General features: G+C 38.3%; 1 protein-coding gene and 1 pseudogene across 1 annotated transcript; both read left to right on the top strand.

Annotated features, from left to right (window-relative positions):
* Nucleotides 1–19856, top strand: part of LOC126795674 (uncharacterized) — a 157843-nt pseudogene that overhangs the window by 114985 nt on the left and 23002 nt on the right.
* LOC126793971 (probable magnesium transporter NIPA4) lies at nt 9160–19771 on the top strand. Its single transcript, XM_050520605.1, has 9 exons — nt 9160–9586; nt 9666–9722; nt 9791–9881; nt 9962–10122; nt 10231–10358; nt 10473–10610; nt 18848–18940; nt 19112–19217; nt 19341–19771. Exons 1-9 carry the CDS (start codon nt 9409–9411, stop codon nt 19448–19450), a joined length of 1062 nt encoding a protein of 353 aa, XP_050376562.1. The 5' UTR covers nt 9160–9408; the 3' UTR covers nt 19451–19771.

The following is a 19856-nucleotide window of genomic DNA, read 5'->3' as shown; positions in this document are numbered from 1 at the left end:
TTATGGAGTTCTTCCTTTGTTAGAACTCATTAATACCATACTTAGAAGCACTTTATTTCGACATCTTTGTGGGTAGTGAACCTTTAGAGGTACGGTTTGGTATCATTTGTACCAAACCCTTGGTAATCTCTTATCTCTACTCTTTTTTGATGTATTTTATTTTCAAGGGTTTATTGTATTTAATGGGTTGTGAGTAGTTGGATTTGAGGCTAGGCTAGCCCTAGTCAAACTCATGTGCTAATGAATTCATTTTACTCTTAATTTATGTTGAATCTATGGGCTTCTACACTTAAAATGTTTACTAAATGTGTTGCTAGTTTTGTCACCTAAGAACATGTTTAGGTAATTAATGAATTGGAACTTGATCTTGACACTTCTTGAATCCGTGAGCATGGGTAGTCTTTAGGTGGTGCCTTAGTGTTTCTTACGGGAAATATTAAGTTGCTTGTATTTCTTACCTTCAACTTAATGCTTGTGCCATGAGTGTAATTACTCTAAGGGGGTGTTATGTTTGTGGTACATAGCCCACTTGTATTATAAGGTAATATAATTGAGACTAAAGTTGTGTGATTTAATTTGACTCCAAAAGACTTTGTTAAATTGCATTATTAGTTGGTTTCTTGGTAGCTTCACCAAAGCACTAGGGGGAAGTTTGTCAAATATGTTTATGCATTAATTTTGAGTTACATTTATGCATGAGTAAGGCTAGGTGCAATGCCTAAGTCTTGGCTCCTCTTTTGATTATATCTCTATAGTTACCTTTCTTTGTTGTTTTTGTGCAAGAATTAGTTTGTTTATCTTAATTCTAAAATCAACCAGGTTGATTCACTACCACTTGTTAATACCATCTCCATGACTCTTAGATTCCAAAGGGCTAAAGTTGTGAACTTATAAAACATTAGAATGCATGTTTTTCTTGCGGAAATCTAGTTAGAGTTGAGTTTCCTCCAATTCCTTGGGTACGATACTCTACACTTTCCCTTACTAAAACTTGACCTCCTATACCTGGGAGTATGTAGCTTCACACACAAATACACATAATCATACTTAAGTGATGCAACCAACACTGGCGATTCTCCTTCAGTTCCGACCTCCGACGGCGCCACAGCACGTATGGATGCCTTTTCAGATGGGGAATGGAGTGACGCTCGGATGGCTCGGCTGCTCTCTTTTCTTCTCTCAATCTGAGATCTGAAATTTTGAATTGAAGGATGTGAAGCAGTGAAGCTGCGAAAGTGCGAAGAAAGTCGATGCATCTCTTCAAAAAATTTCAAAAACGACAGCGTTTAACAAAAAAAGCACCGAAATATTTGGTCAAACAAGTTTGACCTGATATATCGCGAGTTGGCCGATATTTTGCATTAACCGATATATTGAGGCGTTAAGCAAGTTATCATATTGGAAACAAAAAATATATATTGCTGATATTTAGAACACTGCATAAACTTTAGAATTTCTCACATGTGTCGTCATCCTTAGCTTGAGGATCCTTCTCTCGCATCACCATCTTTGAAGCTATCAACTATGTAAGTAATACTAAATTCATCTTTCTAGCTTCTTTTCATATACAATATTTCCCCAGATTGATTAATCAAGGTCTGAACTTAAAACTTAAGTCACTTGACCATGGCTCTTATGCCATTTGATTATCTTAATAAAGCGGACTGATCAATTGATAGGAGCACAAAGTGTGACGTTCTTAATGTGATTATGCCATATTCTTACTCTTTGTTACCTCTTATATAGTATATTTTAGTTTCTTTTGTATGAATAAGTGTCTAGGTAGAGCTTATATCAATTATGAGTGAATTGATGATGAAATCGTGCTAAATGTTAAGAATCCTTGTTGAGATATGATTCCTTGTTCCAGTAGGATTCATCATTTCGTATTTCTTTGTTTCTAATGTACTTATTCTTATTAGGAAATACCAATCCATGTTTGAGAAGGAAAGCTTCCTAGTTCCACAAGGAAAAAGGAGAAGAAGATTTGCACTTAAAAGCCCAATCAATGCAAAAATGGAAATGCTGTCAAGATTCGTAGTCCAACTTCGACGGGGTCCCCTGGATAGCTCCGATCGAGTTAGAAGATGTGACTTATATGGATAGAAATCTATGTGAGTCTAGTTTCTGTATGATTTGGAATCAAATCAATATCTTATTCCTACATGGAGATATGACCGAATCATTGATCGGAGGTCCACTGAGCTCGGCGGAATTATCTCAGCCATTGATTTGCTTTTGATCCAAGGGCTATGATGGAAACTTGGGACCTTGTTTCTCCTGCATATAGAGCACAAATATGTATCAGAATCTCCATAAATCCCTGCACCAAAGAATGTCAAAGAAGGCATGCAGCAAATTAAATGAGAAGAGGCAAGGAAGTCAAAGAAGGCATGCAGCAAATTTAATGAGGAGAGGTAAGAAAAATCAAACATGGGTGCAACAATTAATACTTTTGCTGCCTCCCTAATTCAAAGGAAGAAATTTGTGCAAAAGAAATCAGCATTAAAGGAGGAAGAAGATATGCAATTAATGCAAAAGATATGCAATCCTTATAGAAATCAGAATTCTGGCAGTGCAGATCATCCAACTTTGACGGGCTCCCCTGGACATCTCAAAATGATTGAGAAAATGCATGATATATGGATGAGAAAGTTATGGCTACAATTATGGACAAAGGTCAGATCTGCCGAATCTAGGAAACCTCAACCAATTTGGTTTCAACTTTGTGGACTTTGTGGCCATCCACACTTGGGTTTCTTCCTCTATATATAGCACCTCATTTCTACATAAAATGATCATCAACCTTGCTCACAAGACTTGCCAAAGCTCTGCCCAAACACTTTCATTCACCAAGCATCATAGAATCCGAATTCACCACCCTTCACCATATTTTCTGTCCAAAGCTTGGGAGCCTAGGATACCATTCTCTTGAAGATCTTGTGCTACCACTGTAAGGAACCTTGGAGGAGAATTATAAGTGTAACTCTATGATCTTCATGTTTAGTTTTCGGGTTTTTATGTTCTTGTTCTTAGATGATTTATGTTTAGGTTTTGTTAAAGTTATTTTTATTCTTATCTATGAGATATTTGTAATTTTCGAATGACATGTTGAAATAAGGTTTTCGATTTTTATTCAATAATTTTAGGTTTTATGCCATGAGTTTCAATTTATGTTCTTAATTAATTTTCGATGTGTTCTTATATTGCATGTGTGATTAAGACAAATAGTTGATGTCGCATATGTTAATTATTCAAAGTTAAAAACAATTTTGATACAAGTAGTTGATTAATTCTTTGTCCCCTTTGTTCCTCCACCGATTATGATCTTAAGTTCGACATTGGATAGGTGCTTTAAACATGTTGATTTCTCTTTGTGATACGTAATTGCATGATGAATTGGTATGTTAGATTTCGTAGCAAGACAAGTAGTTGAGCTTGAATCTTTTGTTATTTGTTTGGTAATTGCTTATGTTAGATTTCGTTACCTTTGTTCTTATGTTATTTGTTTGGTAATTGCTTATGTGTTGGTTGGTTGATCACATGTATATATTAGTTTAGGTTTATTTTTTGTTTGATCCGAAATATATCTCAAATCTTTTAAACTCTTATGAATTCATTGTTAAATGTTTGTGATTCTTTACCCTGGTTGGATCCCCGGTTTATTTTTTGTTTGATCCGAAATATATCTCAACTACTTGTCTTGCTACGAAATCTAACATACCAATTCATCATGCAATTACGTATCACAAAGAAAAATCAACATGTTTAAAGCACCTATCAAATGTCAAACTTAAGATCATAATCGGTGGGAGAACAAAGAACAAATAATTAATCCACTACTTGTATCATAATTGTTGCTAGCTTTGAATGATTAACATATGAAACATCAACTACTTGTCTTAGTCACACATGCAATATAAGAACACACCGAAAATTAATCAAAAACATGAATAGAAACTCATGGCATAAAACCTAAAATCATTGAATTAAAATTGAAAACCTTAATTCATCATGTCATTCAAAAGTTACAAATAACTCATAGACAAGAATAAAAATAACTTTAACAATACCTAAACATAAATCATCCAAGAATAAGAATATAAAAACCCGAAAACTAAACATGAAGATCATAGAGTTACACTTTGTAATTCTCCTCCCAAGGTTTCTTACAAAGGTAGCGCGAAATCTTCAAGACTATGGTATCTTAGGCTCCCAAGCTTTGGACAGAAAATATGGTGAAGGGTGGTGAATTCAGATTCTATGGTGCTTGGTGAATGAAAGTGTTTGGGCAGAGCTTTAGCAAGTCTTGTGAGTAAGGTTGATGATCATTTTATGTAGAAATGAGGTGCTATATATAGAGGAAGAAACCCAAGTGAGGATGGCCACAAAGTCCACAAAGTTGAAATGAAATTGGTTGAGGTTTCCTAGATTTTCTCAATTCAACATATCTGACCTTTGTGCCTTTTTCTGGCCATAACTTTCTCTAGAAAATAGATATTGAGCTTATTTCAATGGCATTTGAAAATAGACTGTCATAGCTTTTCATCCATATGTCATGGATTTTCTCAATCAGTTATCCAGGTGAACCCGTCAAAGTTGGATGATCTGCACTACCAGAATTCTGATTTCTATAAGGATTAGACATTAATTGCATATCTTCTTCCTCCTTTAATGCTGATTTCTTTTGCACAAATTTCTTCTTTTGAATTAGGGAGGCAGCAAAAGTCTTTAATTGCTGCAGCCATGTTTGATTTTTCTTACCTCTTCTCATTAATTTGCTGCATGCCTTCTTTGACATTCTTTGGTGCAGGGATTTATGGAGATTCTGATACATATTTGTGCTCTATATGCAAGAGAAACAAGGTCCCAAGTTTCCCTCATAGCCCTTGGATCAAAAACAAATCAATGGCTGAAATAATTCCGCCGAGCTCACTGGATCTCCGAGTAATGATTCGGTCATATCTCCATGTAGGAATAAGATATTGATTTGATTACAAATTCTACAGAAACTAGACTCACACATCTTTCTATCCATATGATGTACGTCTTCTAACTCGATCGGAGCTATCCAAGGGACCCCGTCGAAGTTAGACTACGAATCTTGACAGTATTTTGATTTTTGCATGAATTGGGCTTTTAAGTGCAAATCTTTTTCTCCTTTTTCCTTGTGGAACTAGGATTGCTTTCCTTCTCCAACATGGATTTGTATTTCCTAATAAGAATAAGTACGTTAGAAACAAAGAAATACGAAAGGATGAATCCTACTCGAACAAGGAATCATATCCCAACAAAGATTCTTAACACTTAGCACGATTTCATCATCAATTCACTCATAATCGATATAAGCTCTATCTAGACAATTATTCATACAAAAGAAACTAAAACATACTAAATAAGAGGTAAGAAAGAGTAAGAATAGGGCATAAATGCATTAAGAACATCACACTTTGTGCTCCTATCATATACTTGATTAACTTAGTTGCACCTTAAAGCTGAAGGAGAGAGAGAGAGAGGTAGTCTTACATGTCTTGAACTCTTGTTGTAATTTTTATTTTCACAAAGTAATTCTAGTTTGCTATTTTTACTAATTTTGTATTTGCTGAGAGAGAGAGAGAGAGAGAGAGAGAGAGAGAGAGGTAGTCTTACATGTCTTGAACTCTTCTTGTAATTTTTATTTTCACAAAGTAATTATAGTTTGCTATTTTTGCTGATTTTGTATTCAGCTCAGGAATTTTGCCTTGTTGCATAGAGGATTAAAACCATGTTTCTAATTAAGGATCACTTCGATTCAAAGTACACAAGATGTGCATATATGATATACTATTTTATAGTGTGAGTAAAATGACCTGGCTTTACTGGCATATTTTATTACTCACTCACTGAGCGCGTGGTTTTGCTCACCCACCCATTCATACTCTTTTGCAGAGAAGTGTAGAATTTGTTGAGTCAGGAAGGGATTGGATGAGCCTAAAAAGAGGTTGTTTTTATTCTTATTTACATTCTACTTTGTACATTTAAGTCACGCGTTGGAACCGACGTCCAGTGTAGTAAAAGCTACTGACCTCGGGACCGGGGTGTGACAAAGTGGTATCAGAGCAAACTAAGGATTAGAACTCCAGGATATGTGGTATATTAGGATTTTCGTGTCATAGTATAGAGCCATAAGTGTTTTTGGTTTTTGGGACGTGTGTTGAATTTTGAGTGTGAAATTTTTTAAGAAGAGTGGATTGTAATATCCCAATTTTGGAAGTAGGTCAAATTCTATTTTACTTTTGAAAAATAGAAAGTAAAATTCATCACAAGTTCATCCTATTTTTCAGTGAATTTTTATGAGTTCAAGATATTTTTGGCGATTTACCGAAGTTTGATCGAAACCTTATCCTACAGCCATGTGGGCCTCCCCATTGGTCTAAATGTTTTCTTAATGGCTAGAAAACAGCCCACCGTGTTAGCTTCTACCCAAAATTGCATGATTCACCTTAACACATGCACTTTGTGACATAATTGGAGAAGGGTTGTTGTGGTGTTGACACGTGGCACCAAGGCCAATTCTTGGCTGCCATGTGGCCAGTTAAAAAAAAGGGAATAAATAGGGCCAGCCCCGCTCTTCAGCGTGTATATAGCTCTCCTTTTCTCCTCAATTTTATATTATTTTATTAGTTTTGCGACGAAACTTCCATTAATCATAATTTTTGATCCGTAACTCTGATTCGCAATCTGTGAGTGAGATTCTTATCAGCGTGCTTTTTCTATTTTAGAGCTTAGAGCTTTGAGCTTTGTCCAATGGTGGTTTTTAGAAGGCTCATTTTAGGAGGTTCGGTTTAAGATATGAGTGACGATTCATATTCTCGAGATAAGTGATTTTTGTAATGTGTTTCAAATGATCTTATATGCTTTTAAATAGTCAAAAAACATGTTTTGGATATATTTACAAAATATCTATCACTTTTCAAGTGAAGCATATCTATTTGCGAAATGTGTTGAGATTATAACTATTATGGTGTTTGATCCATTGTTTGACTAGTCATGGAACATGTGAACTTCTTGATTAAGTTATGCTGACGTAAGAATGTGACACATAGAGGTATAGGGAAAGATGCCATTAGGTGTCCCGTGGAGATCACTAAATTGAAGGATAACCAATAAGAATGGGTTGTGCGATATGATGCATTGTTGTGAAATGTGCGTATATGATATAGTATTTTATAGCGTGAGTAAAATGACATAGTTTTACTGGCATATTACATTACTCACTCACTGAATATGTGGTTTTGCTCACCCACCAATTCATACACTTTTTTGCAGAGAAATGCAGAATTTGTCGAGTCGGGAAGGGATTGGACGAGCCTAAAGTGAGTTAAATATAAATAAAAATATATTCTAACTCACGGAATTAAATTTATTTACATTCCACTCTGTAACATTTACCTCACGCGTTAGAATCTGCATCCAGTGCGTTAAAAGCCACTGACGTCCGGACTGGGGAGTGACACATAAGTAGCAAGGAACTATGAAAGAATGGTCTAGATCATATCAATTAGAATTGCGTACTAGGTTGGCGTTTCACCCTAGGATGAGTTCTATTATCAATCACTTCCATATATGCTTAATGATCATTGCATCCATCAAATAGACTTGTCATGTGTTTTCACTAAGATTTTTGAGATCGGATGCTTAGAATGATTGTTAACTTGAATACTACATTAACTTAGATAACATAAGGGAAATAATATAGCGCTTATGCATGTGTTCATGATTTCTTCTTGATTGATATCGTTCTCACTACATATTGGAATTATGGTATAACATATCTGATCATATTGGTGGTGGATTTTTGAGTTCTAGCATTCTATCCCTTTTGATCGTGATATTATCTATATGGTTTGACCTTGTCACAAACCCTAAAACCCTCATACTTGTGTTATTGAGTCGCTAGTTAGTTTAATTGTGTCTTGTTAGACAGAGTTGTAGTTGTTTTATTATTTGTTTGAGCCGTGGCGTGTCTTAATTAACGTAATTAGTTTGAGTACCCTCAATCTTCAGCCAAGAACGATGCCCTACTTTATCATATACTATAATGCACAAAAAATGTTATAATTGAGAGGTCATTTTGGCCACATCAGTGGGTATATCTCAGACTCAGTGACTTGTATTAGATGATGTACTTCCCCTATCTCGATTTGAGGCTGTAATTGTACCGTGGCAGTGAGTTAGGAACGAAGTGTGAGGAGGATGTTGTCAGGTGGAAGTGGTGCTTGGAGCCCAAGTTTGGCTAGCCGGATCTGGTTCATGGTTGGAGCAAAATGACAACTAATCGATCAGATCAATGGCATGGCAATTTGGGTGAGGGTGCTCCTACTACCAGTTCATAGTCTCCAAGTACTGGTTGGTGCGCAATTGACCGGAGCTGTAGGCGCGGACCACCGTGGATCTACGGACGATGGGGTGTTGCAAGTTTCCAACATCAACGAGGGAGAGGCGGGTTGCAGCTGCAAAATCGGGCTGAGAGGGATGGCCCATGTACTGGTTTGGCCTACTGGGCTTGGATATTGCTTGTGGACCCTTTTTGGGTTGGAGGTGAGGTATGGGCTTAAGTAATGGGCACTTGAGTGCTTGGTCTACTCTAGGTAAGCGGTGAGTTCTTTGTTTCGTCATATGGTTGCTACCACCTAGTGGCATATTGAAACTTAGTGTCGTTGGAGAATTGTATTATTTGGCACTAGGTTATGTAGTTGAGTTACATAGATACTGATCTCTCCATTATGTCATTGCATTTCTAAAAGTAAATAGAGACACTATTTGTGCAATATTTTTTGTTAGTTGATATTTTGTTGAGTATTTGTTTGTAGAGATTTTTGATATTATTTTAAGTCTTTGTAATTAGGGGTTTAGGCTTCACGTCCACTACTTGTATTCTCCATTTTTATTAACGAAGACTTGAGAACAACCGCACCAACCCTGTATTTATAAAAAAAAAATTATAATGGAGTGTGTATCTAATATTTTCTCATGTGTGAATAGAATTTCTCAACGTCTTTTTATTATAAAAAAAAAAATGAAAGGTGCGAGAGAGAGAGAAAAAAAAAGGTGGAGTGTAGCGGTGAGCAACCTTCGGAGTGAAGTCGTTATCTTTAATGGTAAAACCCAGGCAGGTTAAAAATCACAAAATCCAATCCTCCACGCCACAATCAGCAAAGTTAATCCAACCCCAACCCAACCCAGCTCTACCCAATCCACTCACCATCTCCGATCTACACACAGCTGTAAAGCGCCGACATTATCATCTTCGAGATCTCTCCTCCGAGTCGCACCAGAGTCAAGGCAAACCCACTAGTTCGATTAGTAATGCCAGACTCGGAAGCACCAGCAGCAGCTTAGGGTTTTGAGAGAGCGAGCGAGAGAGCCATGGCGACTACTGAGGGCTTCAGCCCCCCGATGAGCTGGAGAGACTCTTACAGAGGCATGTCCTCTGACAACATCAAGGGTTTGGTTCTGGCTTTGTCTTCCAGCTTATTCATTGGTGCTAGTTTCATTGTCAAGAAAAAGGGCTTGAAGAAGGCCGGCGCTTCCGGCATCCGAGCAGGTATTAAATTCAGTCTCAATTCCAAATGCTAAACTCTTTTTGTGATTCTTGATTGTTTCGCTACTCGTTTATTCATCAGGAGTGGGAGGATACTCATACCTATACGAGCCGCTTTGGTGGGTCGGCATGATCACCAGTGAGTCTCATGATTTCAATTCTAGTATCCAAATGACGATTTTTTAATAACAAGTGCCATTTTGACAGTGATTGTAGGAGAAGTTGCTAATTTCGCGGCATATGCATTTGCACCTGCTATACTAGTAACTCCTCTTGGCGCTCTCAGCATTATTATCAGGCATGTTTAAGATTATATACACCTACATTATATGGTTGCTTCTTAGGGCTGAGTGCCTGATTAATAATAACATTTTGCAGCGCCGTGCTTGCACATATTATTTTAAGGGAGAGGCTACATGTCTTTGGGATTCTTGGTTGTGCTCTATGTGTTGTGGGTTCTACAACTATTGTTTTACATGCGCCTCAAGAACGTGCGATTGAATCTGTAGCAGAAGTTTGGGCTCTTGCCATGGAACCAGGTACATCACTTCCACCTTCACTCACTATGTTATTTGGCTGTATTCTATATGTATAATGAAAGGGAAAGTTTTTCATACTCAAGATTGGGTTTTTTTTTTCCTTCTCAGGTTTTCTATTGTATGCAGCTCTTGTCATAACTGCTGTGTTTATACTTATATTCCACTATATCCCGCAATATGGCCAGACACACATAATGGTTTACATTGGAGTTTGTTCGCTTGTAGGTTCCTTGTCGGTAAGTGTTGCTATTAGACTTTGGGAGATCTTTACAGTTATGCTTGCTTTCTGCCTCTCATCTCTTAATATTTCATGGTTGTATTTGGATTTATCTAAGGGAGGTATTTGACAGGTCATGAGTGTTAAAGCACTCGGAATCGCTCTGAAGTTGACTTTATCTGGAATGAATCAACTAATCTATCCTCAAACTTGGGTCTTCACTTTAGTTGTAATTACTTGTGTGCTCACCCAAATGAATTACTTGAACAAGGTAATTACTAATTCTTTTCTCTACTGTTTATTGCTTTTGTATTTTTTCAATCATCTTTTAATTAATCCTTTTCCAGTCAAGCAAGTTTTTAATTTGTATGTGCGCTGACGACTGTTTGAATTGAGCTACTTGTAGAATTCTATTAAGAAAGAAAAATACACCCAAAAGAAATGCACTCATGATGAGATTGCTAACAATAAAAAATATTAACAGAGGGTCTGCTAAGAAATTCACTAATGGGACTTTGTGGAGCTTGTTTCCATTCTTTGATGCAGCCTATAAACACGATAATTCCATCAGTGATATATAGTCAGTATAAAGGTTCTAATAGGTTACATTGTCAGACTGTGGGTGACATGTTTTCCATGGAGGCAAGTGTGATACCATTGTTACCGTTTTTTTTTCCCACTTTTGTATAAGTCTGTACGATTTTATGAAAGAGATAGAAGACAATATAAATACATCAAATAATAACTCTGCTGAAGGTTCACGTAAACATTAGTGCAGTAAATTTGTACACAAAAAAAAAGTACGATAAGTATTAACAGCATAGTGACAGGCCAGGCCTTAAGAAGATGTAAAGCTGCCTTCCACGCCAAATTTAGTGGGAAAAGTTTCAGATACCATTTCTTCACGATTGGCAGTAGAAATCAAAATCCACTGTGCAAAGTTAGATTCACTATAGGCAGGGTTGTATTACGTTCTTGTCTTTACTGGGTTTAATTTACCTCACATTTGGTTGATACCAAAACACTGAAGTAGTGTTCCTGTCACATCTTTGTGCATGGCTTTCCATATCTGATGGAGCGATGGCGGTGCTTGGTGGAATAAGTTTTCCGGTTAATATTGTGAAACCTATTGAAGGGATAGAATAATTCATAGCTTATCTTAAAGCCTATGAGTTTTCCTATCCACTGTAGAGGCAGAAAATTGAGGTAAAGATATGTTTTCCTCGTCATCCAAATGGACAACTATTCCTTAGTGTTGTGGTGGAAGCTGTGTGAGGGTAACTGAAGCCAGCGGGGTCATTCTGATTTTCCAGATATATCACAAACTCGATACTTCGTCCAGAATCTATGTTGTAGAGGAAATAAAGAGCAAGAATGCAACTTCATTGCAACCATTGATTGTATAACACAGTTTTCATAGTTTCGTCTCCTTTCATTATGATGGAGAGTTCTCGTTGGGGAGGAGCTTGTTGTTATAAGCGTCTTTAGATCTTAATAGTTATTTGCGATATAAGCAAAGAAGAGTAAACAGAAACACACCAAAGTTATAGTGGTTCAGCTGAAGCCTACTTCCACTGTGATCTCTCTTGAGAGATTTACTAGTACTGAAGAATTTAGGTACAAGTACTTATTGTAGACCTTAACCCCTCCCTGTCTAGCTCCTATCTCTCTATCACCCTTAGCTCTCCCTTTAGGATTTCTGTCTCTATGTCTAAAAACCTCCCTGCAGCCCTATTTATATCAATAGGGGCTGCTTGATACAATATGGACTAGGATTACTAAACCTAACACAAATCCTAATAGAATATTGGAAGATATACTCTCTTAAAACATATAGAAAAGTTGTGCTAAGTTATTTCCTTTCTAAACCTGGATTTGATTACTGAATCCTAACTCCAACATGCATCAACGAGCCAAAAACACAACAATCTCCACCTTGGTGAGTTGATACCAAATGATTGTTGCAACCTTCAGGATGTCTTGTATCTCTTGAAGTAACCCTGAACAAACCTCCAAGATCATTCACCTTGGCAATACTCCTCTTGCCTCATCACACCTCAAGTGAGGAGGTGCTCCACCACAACTCAGCATGTTGTGACACTAAGCAAGTTCAAGCAGTGCTTGAACTTCTCTACAGAAACTGGCTTTGTTAGACAATCTGCTGCATTGTCATTTGTGTGAACTTTCTCCACAATAATATATCCAGCTTCTATCCAATCTCTGATCCGGTGATAGCGAACATCAATGTGCTTTGTCCTTGCATGAAACACTTGATTCTTCGCCAAATGTATGGCACTTTGGCTGTCACACTTCACTACCACACCTTCCTGGTGAATACCAAACTGTCCTGCCAGTCCATTCAACCAAATAGCTTCCTTAGAAGCTTCTGTCAACGCCATATACTCTGCCTCAGTAGTAGATAGAGCTGTAACCTCTTGAAGATTTGCTTTCCAGCTCACAGGCCCTCCACCACAAGTGAAAACATAACCTGTTGTAGACCTTCTTCTATCTAAGTCTCCTGCAAAATCAGAGTCAACAAAACCAGCCACACAAGCTTCTTCTTGTTTTCTTTCAAACTTGATTCCAAACTGCTTAGTTCTCTTTAAGTACCTCAGAATCCACTTCACTGCTTCCCAATGACGCTTTCCCGGATTTGACATATACTTAGAGACAACACTCAATGCTTGAGCTAAATCTGGTCTTGTGCATATCATTGCATACATGAGACACCCTACTGCATTAGCATATGGAACATTCTTCATCGCATCAATCTCCTTTTGATTTGATGGCTTATGCTCTGCACTCAGCCGAAAGTGTGCAGCTAATGGGGTAGAAACAACCTTAGCTTCATCCATGTTGAACCGTTCAAGTACCTTCATAATGTACTTCTCTTGTGACAGCCATATTTCACTTGTGTTTCTATCCCTTCTTATTTCAATTCCAAGGATCTTCTGTGCAGCTCCTAGATCCTTCATGTCGAATTCAGCCCCCAACTTTTCCTTAAGTTTCTGAATTTTCAACATATCCTTGCATGCAATCAGCATGTCATCTACATACAGTAGTAGTAGAATTACCTCCCCATCTTCGAATACATGGTAGTAAACGCAGCAGTCATATTGACACCTTGTGTAGCCTATCTTCAGCATGTATGTGTCGAAACGCTTGTACCACTGCCTTGGCGATTGCTTGAGTCCATATAGAGACTTCTTTAGTCGACAAACCAGATTCTCTTTCCCTGTTTCGACAAAACCCTCCGGCTGCGACATGTAAATGTCTTCTTCGAGGTCCCCATGAAGAAACGCAGTTTTAACATCCATCTGCTCAATCTCCATATCATACTGAGCTGCTATAGACAACAACAACCGTATTGAAGTATGTTTGACCACCGGAGAGAAAATCTCGTCATAGTCCACTCCCTCTTTCTGCGAATACCCTTTTGCCACAAGACGTGCTTTGTACTTTATGGCATCATCATCATGTATTCCTTCTTTCTTCCTAAACACCCACTTGCAGCCAACAAATTTTCTTTCTTTGGGTTTAGGAACCAGCTCCCACACGGAATTCTTGTGCAGAGATTCCATCTCTTCTGCCATAGCACCAATCCAACCTTCCCTTTCTTCGCTTTCTATAGCTTCTTGATAAGTAGTTGGATCACCTTGACTTATGGTCAGAGCATGACTCACATCTTCTTCGGTTTCAAATCCATACCGATGTACCTTCTTTAAATTCCTCTTTGGTTTGTCAAGTGCTATGACTCGCCTCATTGGCTCAGGTTCTTGTGGGATGGGAGGATTTTGACCCCTACGTGGGGACTGCTCCACCTGAGCCATAACTGGTGACTGTTGTTGCTGCTCTGGTTCCTCAATGGCTACTTGATCATTCCCTACTTGCTCCACCTGAGCTTGAGAATCTTCAACTGATCGTTTAGCTAATGATATCTCGATTGCTTCTTCATCTTTTTCAGCAACAGTCATCTTCTCCTCCTTACTATTAGCTTCTATATTTAACGGCATAGTCTTCTCATCAAAAACAACGTCCCTGCTAAGCACTCTTTTCTCATTGATTATATCCCACAACTTATAACCTTTTACTCCTCTCTGAAAACCAATAAACACACATTCAAGTGACTTTGGTTCCAGCTTGGTTCTTTCATCCTTGGGAATATGCGCAAAGGCGCTGCATCCAAACACTCTTAAATTGGAATAATCAACTGGTTTTCCAGACCATACCCCCTCTGCACACTTGAAGTTAATAGCCTTTGAAGGTGATCGATTAATCAAGTAACAAGCATGATTAAGCGATTCTGCCCAAAACTCTTCAGGCAACCCTGCATGAAGCCTCATGCTTCTTTCTCTCTCCAAGAGAGTTCTGTTCATCCTCTCTGCAACACCGTTTTGCTGGGGAGTTTTCTTAACAGTAAAGTGTCTTGTAATGCCTTCATCCTTGCAGAATTGTAAGAACTGATTACTTATATATTCACCTCCATTGTCACTTCTCAACACTTTGATTTTCCTGCCCGTTTGGTTCTCGATTTCAGCCTTCCACTCCTTGAACTTTGGAAAGACCTCATCTTTTGACTTCATAAAGTAAACCCAAACCTTCCTTGAAAAATCATCTATGAAAGAGACAAAGTATCTGGCCATACCCAACGATTTTGTTGATGCAGGCCCCCAAACATCTGTGTGAATATAGTCTAATACTCCTTTGGATTTGTTCTCACTGCTGCTCACTTTGAATGATACCTTGGTCTGCTTACCGAGTGTGCAATACTTGCAGAAGTCAAGGCTGCAACTCGTTATGCCTTCTAGCTTATCTTGCTTATGTAATTCTTGCAGCCCCCTTTGACTCATGTGCCCTAGCCGTCTATGCCAGAGCTCAGTCTTGTCTTCTTCCGTACAAACTGATGCTCCACCTACTATTGTAGAACCTGTGAGTTTATACATATTATCAGGCTGCAACACACCTTTCATGTAGACCAACTGACCCTTTCCGACTTTGAGCACTCCATTGTTACCTTTATACCACAATCCTTCCCTATCCAATAGACTTAGAGAAATCAGATTTCTGCTCAAATGTGGAATGTGTCTGACCTTTCCCAATGTTCTGATAATGCCATCATACATTGAGATCTTTACTGTGCCGATTCCCATGATTCTACTTGGTGAATCATTCCCCATCAAAACTGATCCGGTGTCCCTCTCTTCATATGTGTCAAACCAATCTCTGTGTGCACACATGTGAAATGTGCAGGCTGTGTCCAAGGTCCAATGTCTAGGCGCGCCGGAGCTGGCTGAGATTGCAAGGAGTTCTCCATCATCGCTATCATTCCCAATAACGACATTGGCTGACTGGGAGCTTCCTCCAAGCATCTGCGCCTTCTTCTCCTTCCATTGTTTGCAATTTCTTTTCCAGTGGTCGGGTGAACCACATACGAAGCAACCATCCTTCTTCTTTTCTTTGCCTTTTCCCTTGGATTTAGACCTGCCCTTGTCTTCAAATCCACCACCTTTACTCTTAGACCTTCCTCTCTCCTTCCCTCTGACACTCAGTCCACGTGCTTGGGAATTATCGTCTTCCCTCTGCATCCTGACATATTGTTCCAGGTTCTCACACACTCCTGTAAGTGTGATGGTCTCTTTGTTGAATATCATGGTGGTCTTGAAGTGTTTGAATGATGATGGCAAAGACTGTAGTAACATCATAGCCGAGTCCTCATCTCCCATCTTTGCCCCAACCTTCTCCAAGTTAATTATGCAGTTCTGAAACTTGGATATATGATCAGTAAGATCATCCCCTTCCTCCATCTTGAGGCCAAAGAGTTGTTCCTTCAAAAGTAGCTTGTTGCTGATGGTTGTACCCATATAAACGCTTTGCAGCTTGTCCCATGCCTGCTTTGCAGTCAGCTCCTCTCCGATCTGAAGCACAACATTATCAGCAAGATGCAACTCAATGCAACTCTTTGCTATCTTACACTTTTCTGCCCAATCTGCATCAGACATTGATGTAGGCTTTGATGCTTCAAGAGCTACATCAACCTTATGCTGGATCAGAACGTTCCTCATCTTCCTCTGCCAAAGCGTGAAGTTGTCCTTGCCATTGAATAGCTTTATGGACGCTCTCACCTCTCCTGCCTCAGCCATTCCTTTGCCAATCGACATCGCAAAATAAACCAGCTCTGATACCACGTGTTGTTATAAGCGTCTTTAGATCTTAATAGTTATTTGCGATATAAGCAAAGAAGAGTAAACAGAAACACACCAAAGTTATAGTGGTTCAGCTGAAGCCTACTTCCACTGTGATCTCTCTTGAGAGATTTACTAGTACTGAAGAATTTAGGTACAAGTACTTATTGTAGACCTTAACCCCTCCCTGTCTAGCTCCTATCTCTCTATCACCCTTAGCTCTCCCTTTAGGATTTCTGTCTCTATGTCTAAAAACCTCCCTGCAGCCCTATTTATATCAATAGGGGCTGCTTGATACAATATGGACTAGGATTACTAAACCTAACACAAATCCTAATAGAATATTGGAAGATATACTCTCCTAAAACATATAGAAAAGCTGTGCTAACTTATTTCCTTTCTAAACCTGGATTTGATTACTGAATCCTAACTCCAACATGCATCAACGAGCCAAAAACACAACAGAGCTAATGTTTGGAACACTTTCAGCTGCTGCTTTGTTCTGTTTTTTTTTTTTGGCTTTGGGTCCTGTTTTTAGTCTCTGTATACAGTTTGCTGATTCTCTTCAACAGTGTCAAGTTTGCGTATATAGCAATTACAGAGTAGTTCAGCTTGTTTTAGTGTGGATTGCTTTATGTATAATAATTTTTTTTTCTGAGCTAGTTGAAAATGGTCTGAATGAGAGGACTAGTAGTGCATGTATACAGTGGTGGAGTACCATTTCAAGGTTTAGAGTGATCATTAGCGAAAGGTAATGAGCTAGGGAATTCTTTTGTAGGTACTAGAGCAAGAGAAACAGAAAGTAAGAGAAAGGGTCCTTTAATGTATTCTTGGTAGTCTTCATCATGTCTGTTAGAGGCCCAGCAAGATAGTGTACCTGTGATAGTTACAGAGTAGATTGGTTGCTGCCCCACAGACGTAAACAATACTTTGTCAAACCACGCCATTTCTGATGTCTGGATTATTATATACGTGTGATACCCATTTATCCTAACCACCCACAAATTTCTTGTCGTTTTCCAGTGCTTGCCTTTGTTTGAAGTACTTCTGTTGTGGAGTGTTATTTGGCTTATTGTATCAAAACATAGGTTGAATAATTGTGCAAGTTCTGGAAAAGACCAACCATGCCAACTGTAATTGACAAGACTTAGCAGCACATCTAAACCCTCTCTGGGTGATGCAGCCTTGTGAAAGTCCAAAACTTGCTTCTTTTTGTCTTTCTTTTTAACTACACAGCACCTCCAAATACCTGTTGAAAACGATCACCAGAGAACTTCATCCTAGCACCACCATTCTCTGACCATCACACACTACATGGTGGCATTTTCCCTCCTTTATTTCCTTCTCTCTCTATTTCCGACATCCAAATCTGGTGTAAATTTCTGAGTAATTTACATGTGGCAAGGTCACTTGTTTTCGGTCTGCCAACATATAGATGGTTTTCTACCAGTGGGTGGTAAGTTCTTGGGTTGCATGGGCTGGTTGAAGGGAGGTGCTTGGATGTTAATCTGTGGTGATGGTTTTCTTTTTGATAAAGGATGTTGGGGAGTCTATTGGCTTACGCGACCAGTAAGCAGCAATAGTTGCTTACGGGTGGCCCGCCATCTTGGTCAATTAGAACAGTTGGGAGTGGATTGGGAGCATCCAATGTTTCATTTATTCCATAATCTATAGTAGGCCTTTTTGGACATCGGAGTCTGCAGCCAATAGGAGTTAGTTTTCTGATGTTCTTAAAATCTGTTATGTCAGTTTTGTATCCCGGGTTCTTGCCACAGTTGAAGTTTCCTACTGTATAAGTTTTCTCGTTGTATTTCTAAGGTGGAGTTAATGTTCACAGCTTTGTACTAATGTTAGTAATTAAGAATGTTTGACCTTTTATTTTATTTTGCTTTGTGAGTGCAATAACATATGAAGCATAAAAATTCTTTTAGTGTCTTTATTTGAGTCTCTGGTTATGGTTGGTCTCATGGGATAATAATCTATTCCATTATTTGATAACTTGAAACGACGCACAATTTTACATTTAACCTCAAATTGAGATGTCTCTGCCATTGCTCTTACTGTTTCAATCATATTTTTGAACAAGTCACCTGGAAATAAATCTTTGTTGTCATTGCTTTTCTTTTCTTTGTATGCTGTTTCAAAGTCTAAAATTTATACCTTCTGACTTCGTAATTGATGTTTTCTGATTTTGAGGGGATTATTTGTTGTCATCTGTTTCCACTTTTCTTCATATATTTTGTTAGAATCTAGAAGGAATATTGACCATTTGATTAGTTGTGGTTTTTATTGGGTTCTAATTCATAGTTTTTCCTTTCCATTACAGGCACTTGATACATTCAACACATCTGTGGTATCTCCTATATATTACGTCATGTTCACATCACTAACTATTCTGGCTAGTGTGATCATGTTTAAGGTAGAGTTCTCCCATTATTATTTTTCTTTCTTTCTGTTTATGAAGAAGAAAGTTGTATGCTACATCAGCATGATAGATCCAGATATCATTATCTCTCAAACTACTACACTACTACTATGTTACCAATGGTTAAAGCTTAATCCAAATTTCCTCATCCTACGGTACTTTCAGGATTGGGACAGACAGAGTCCCACACAAGTTATCACGGAAATGTGTGGCTTTGTGACTATACTTGGAGGAACTTTTCTTCTTCACAAAACAAAGGACATGACTGATGGTATTTGTCTTTTTTTTTTTAATCATGAATATTTTATTCTATATTTAGTGTCCTGCTTGATGTCGATCAAGCATAAAGAGCACTTCATTATAGTAAATTCAATATGTTATCAATGTGGCACAGGTTTGACAACATCGATGTCCTCTTTGCGACTATCTAAGCATGCAGAAGAGGATGGAATGGATTGTGCAGAGGGCATCCCACTTCGGCGGCAGGATAGCTCAAGATCATGATGTAACAACCAACAAATTTGCATGCTTATTTTGGGGGACCTTACTAATGCGGGCCTTTGTATTTTATGGAGCATCGTATCTACACAACTGCCCAATATTTTGTTTTTGGATAGTTTAGTTTGGTAAGAGTTTCCTCCTCCCTCCCCCTGTTTTTGGCTGGATGGGTTTCACGGTTGCTACTTTGAAGCACTTTGTATACCCTTTTCCCTCAAGAGGAAAGAAAGTCACTCGGCAATTGAACGTTGAGCAAATTGGTTATGCAGTGTATCTTGGCTAACATTTGCCATTCAATTAATTTCAAAGGATCTTATTTATCCTGCTCTTCTAGGTGTTCGCCTTTTTTTTTCCTTTTCTCTAACTTGTTAGTCTCCAAATATTTCTTCAGCTAAGCAGCACATTTTCTGGG

This window comes from Argentina anserina, chromosome 5 (genome assembly GCF_933775445.1).
Source record: "Argentina anserina chromosome 5, drPotAnse1.1, whole genome shotgun sequence".
In the NCBI taxonomy this organism is placed as follows: domain Eukaryota; kingdom Viridiplantae; phylum Streptophyta; class Magnoliopsida; order Rosales; family Rosaceae; genus Argentina; species Argentina anserina.
The sequence above is the reverse complement of the archived record's forward strand: the minus strand, read 5'-3'. Positions and strand labels throughout refer to the sequence as shown.

Excerpts from the sequence above, each read along its gene's own strand:
- LOC126793971 (XM_050520605.1), top strand. The coding sequence starts at position 9,409 with ATGGCGACTACTGAGGGCTTCAGCCCCCCGATGAGCTGGAGAGACTCT. Across the intron at positions 9,587-9,665 it reads CGCTTCCGGCATCCGAGCAG|GAGTGGGAGGATACTCATAC; the intron begins GTATTAAATTCA and ends TTTATTCATCAG. Across the intron at positions 19,218-19,340 it reads AACAAAGGACATGACTGATG|GTTTGACAACATCGATGTCC; the intron begins GTATTTGTCTTT and ends AATGTGGCACAG.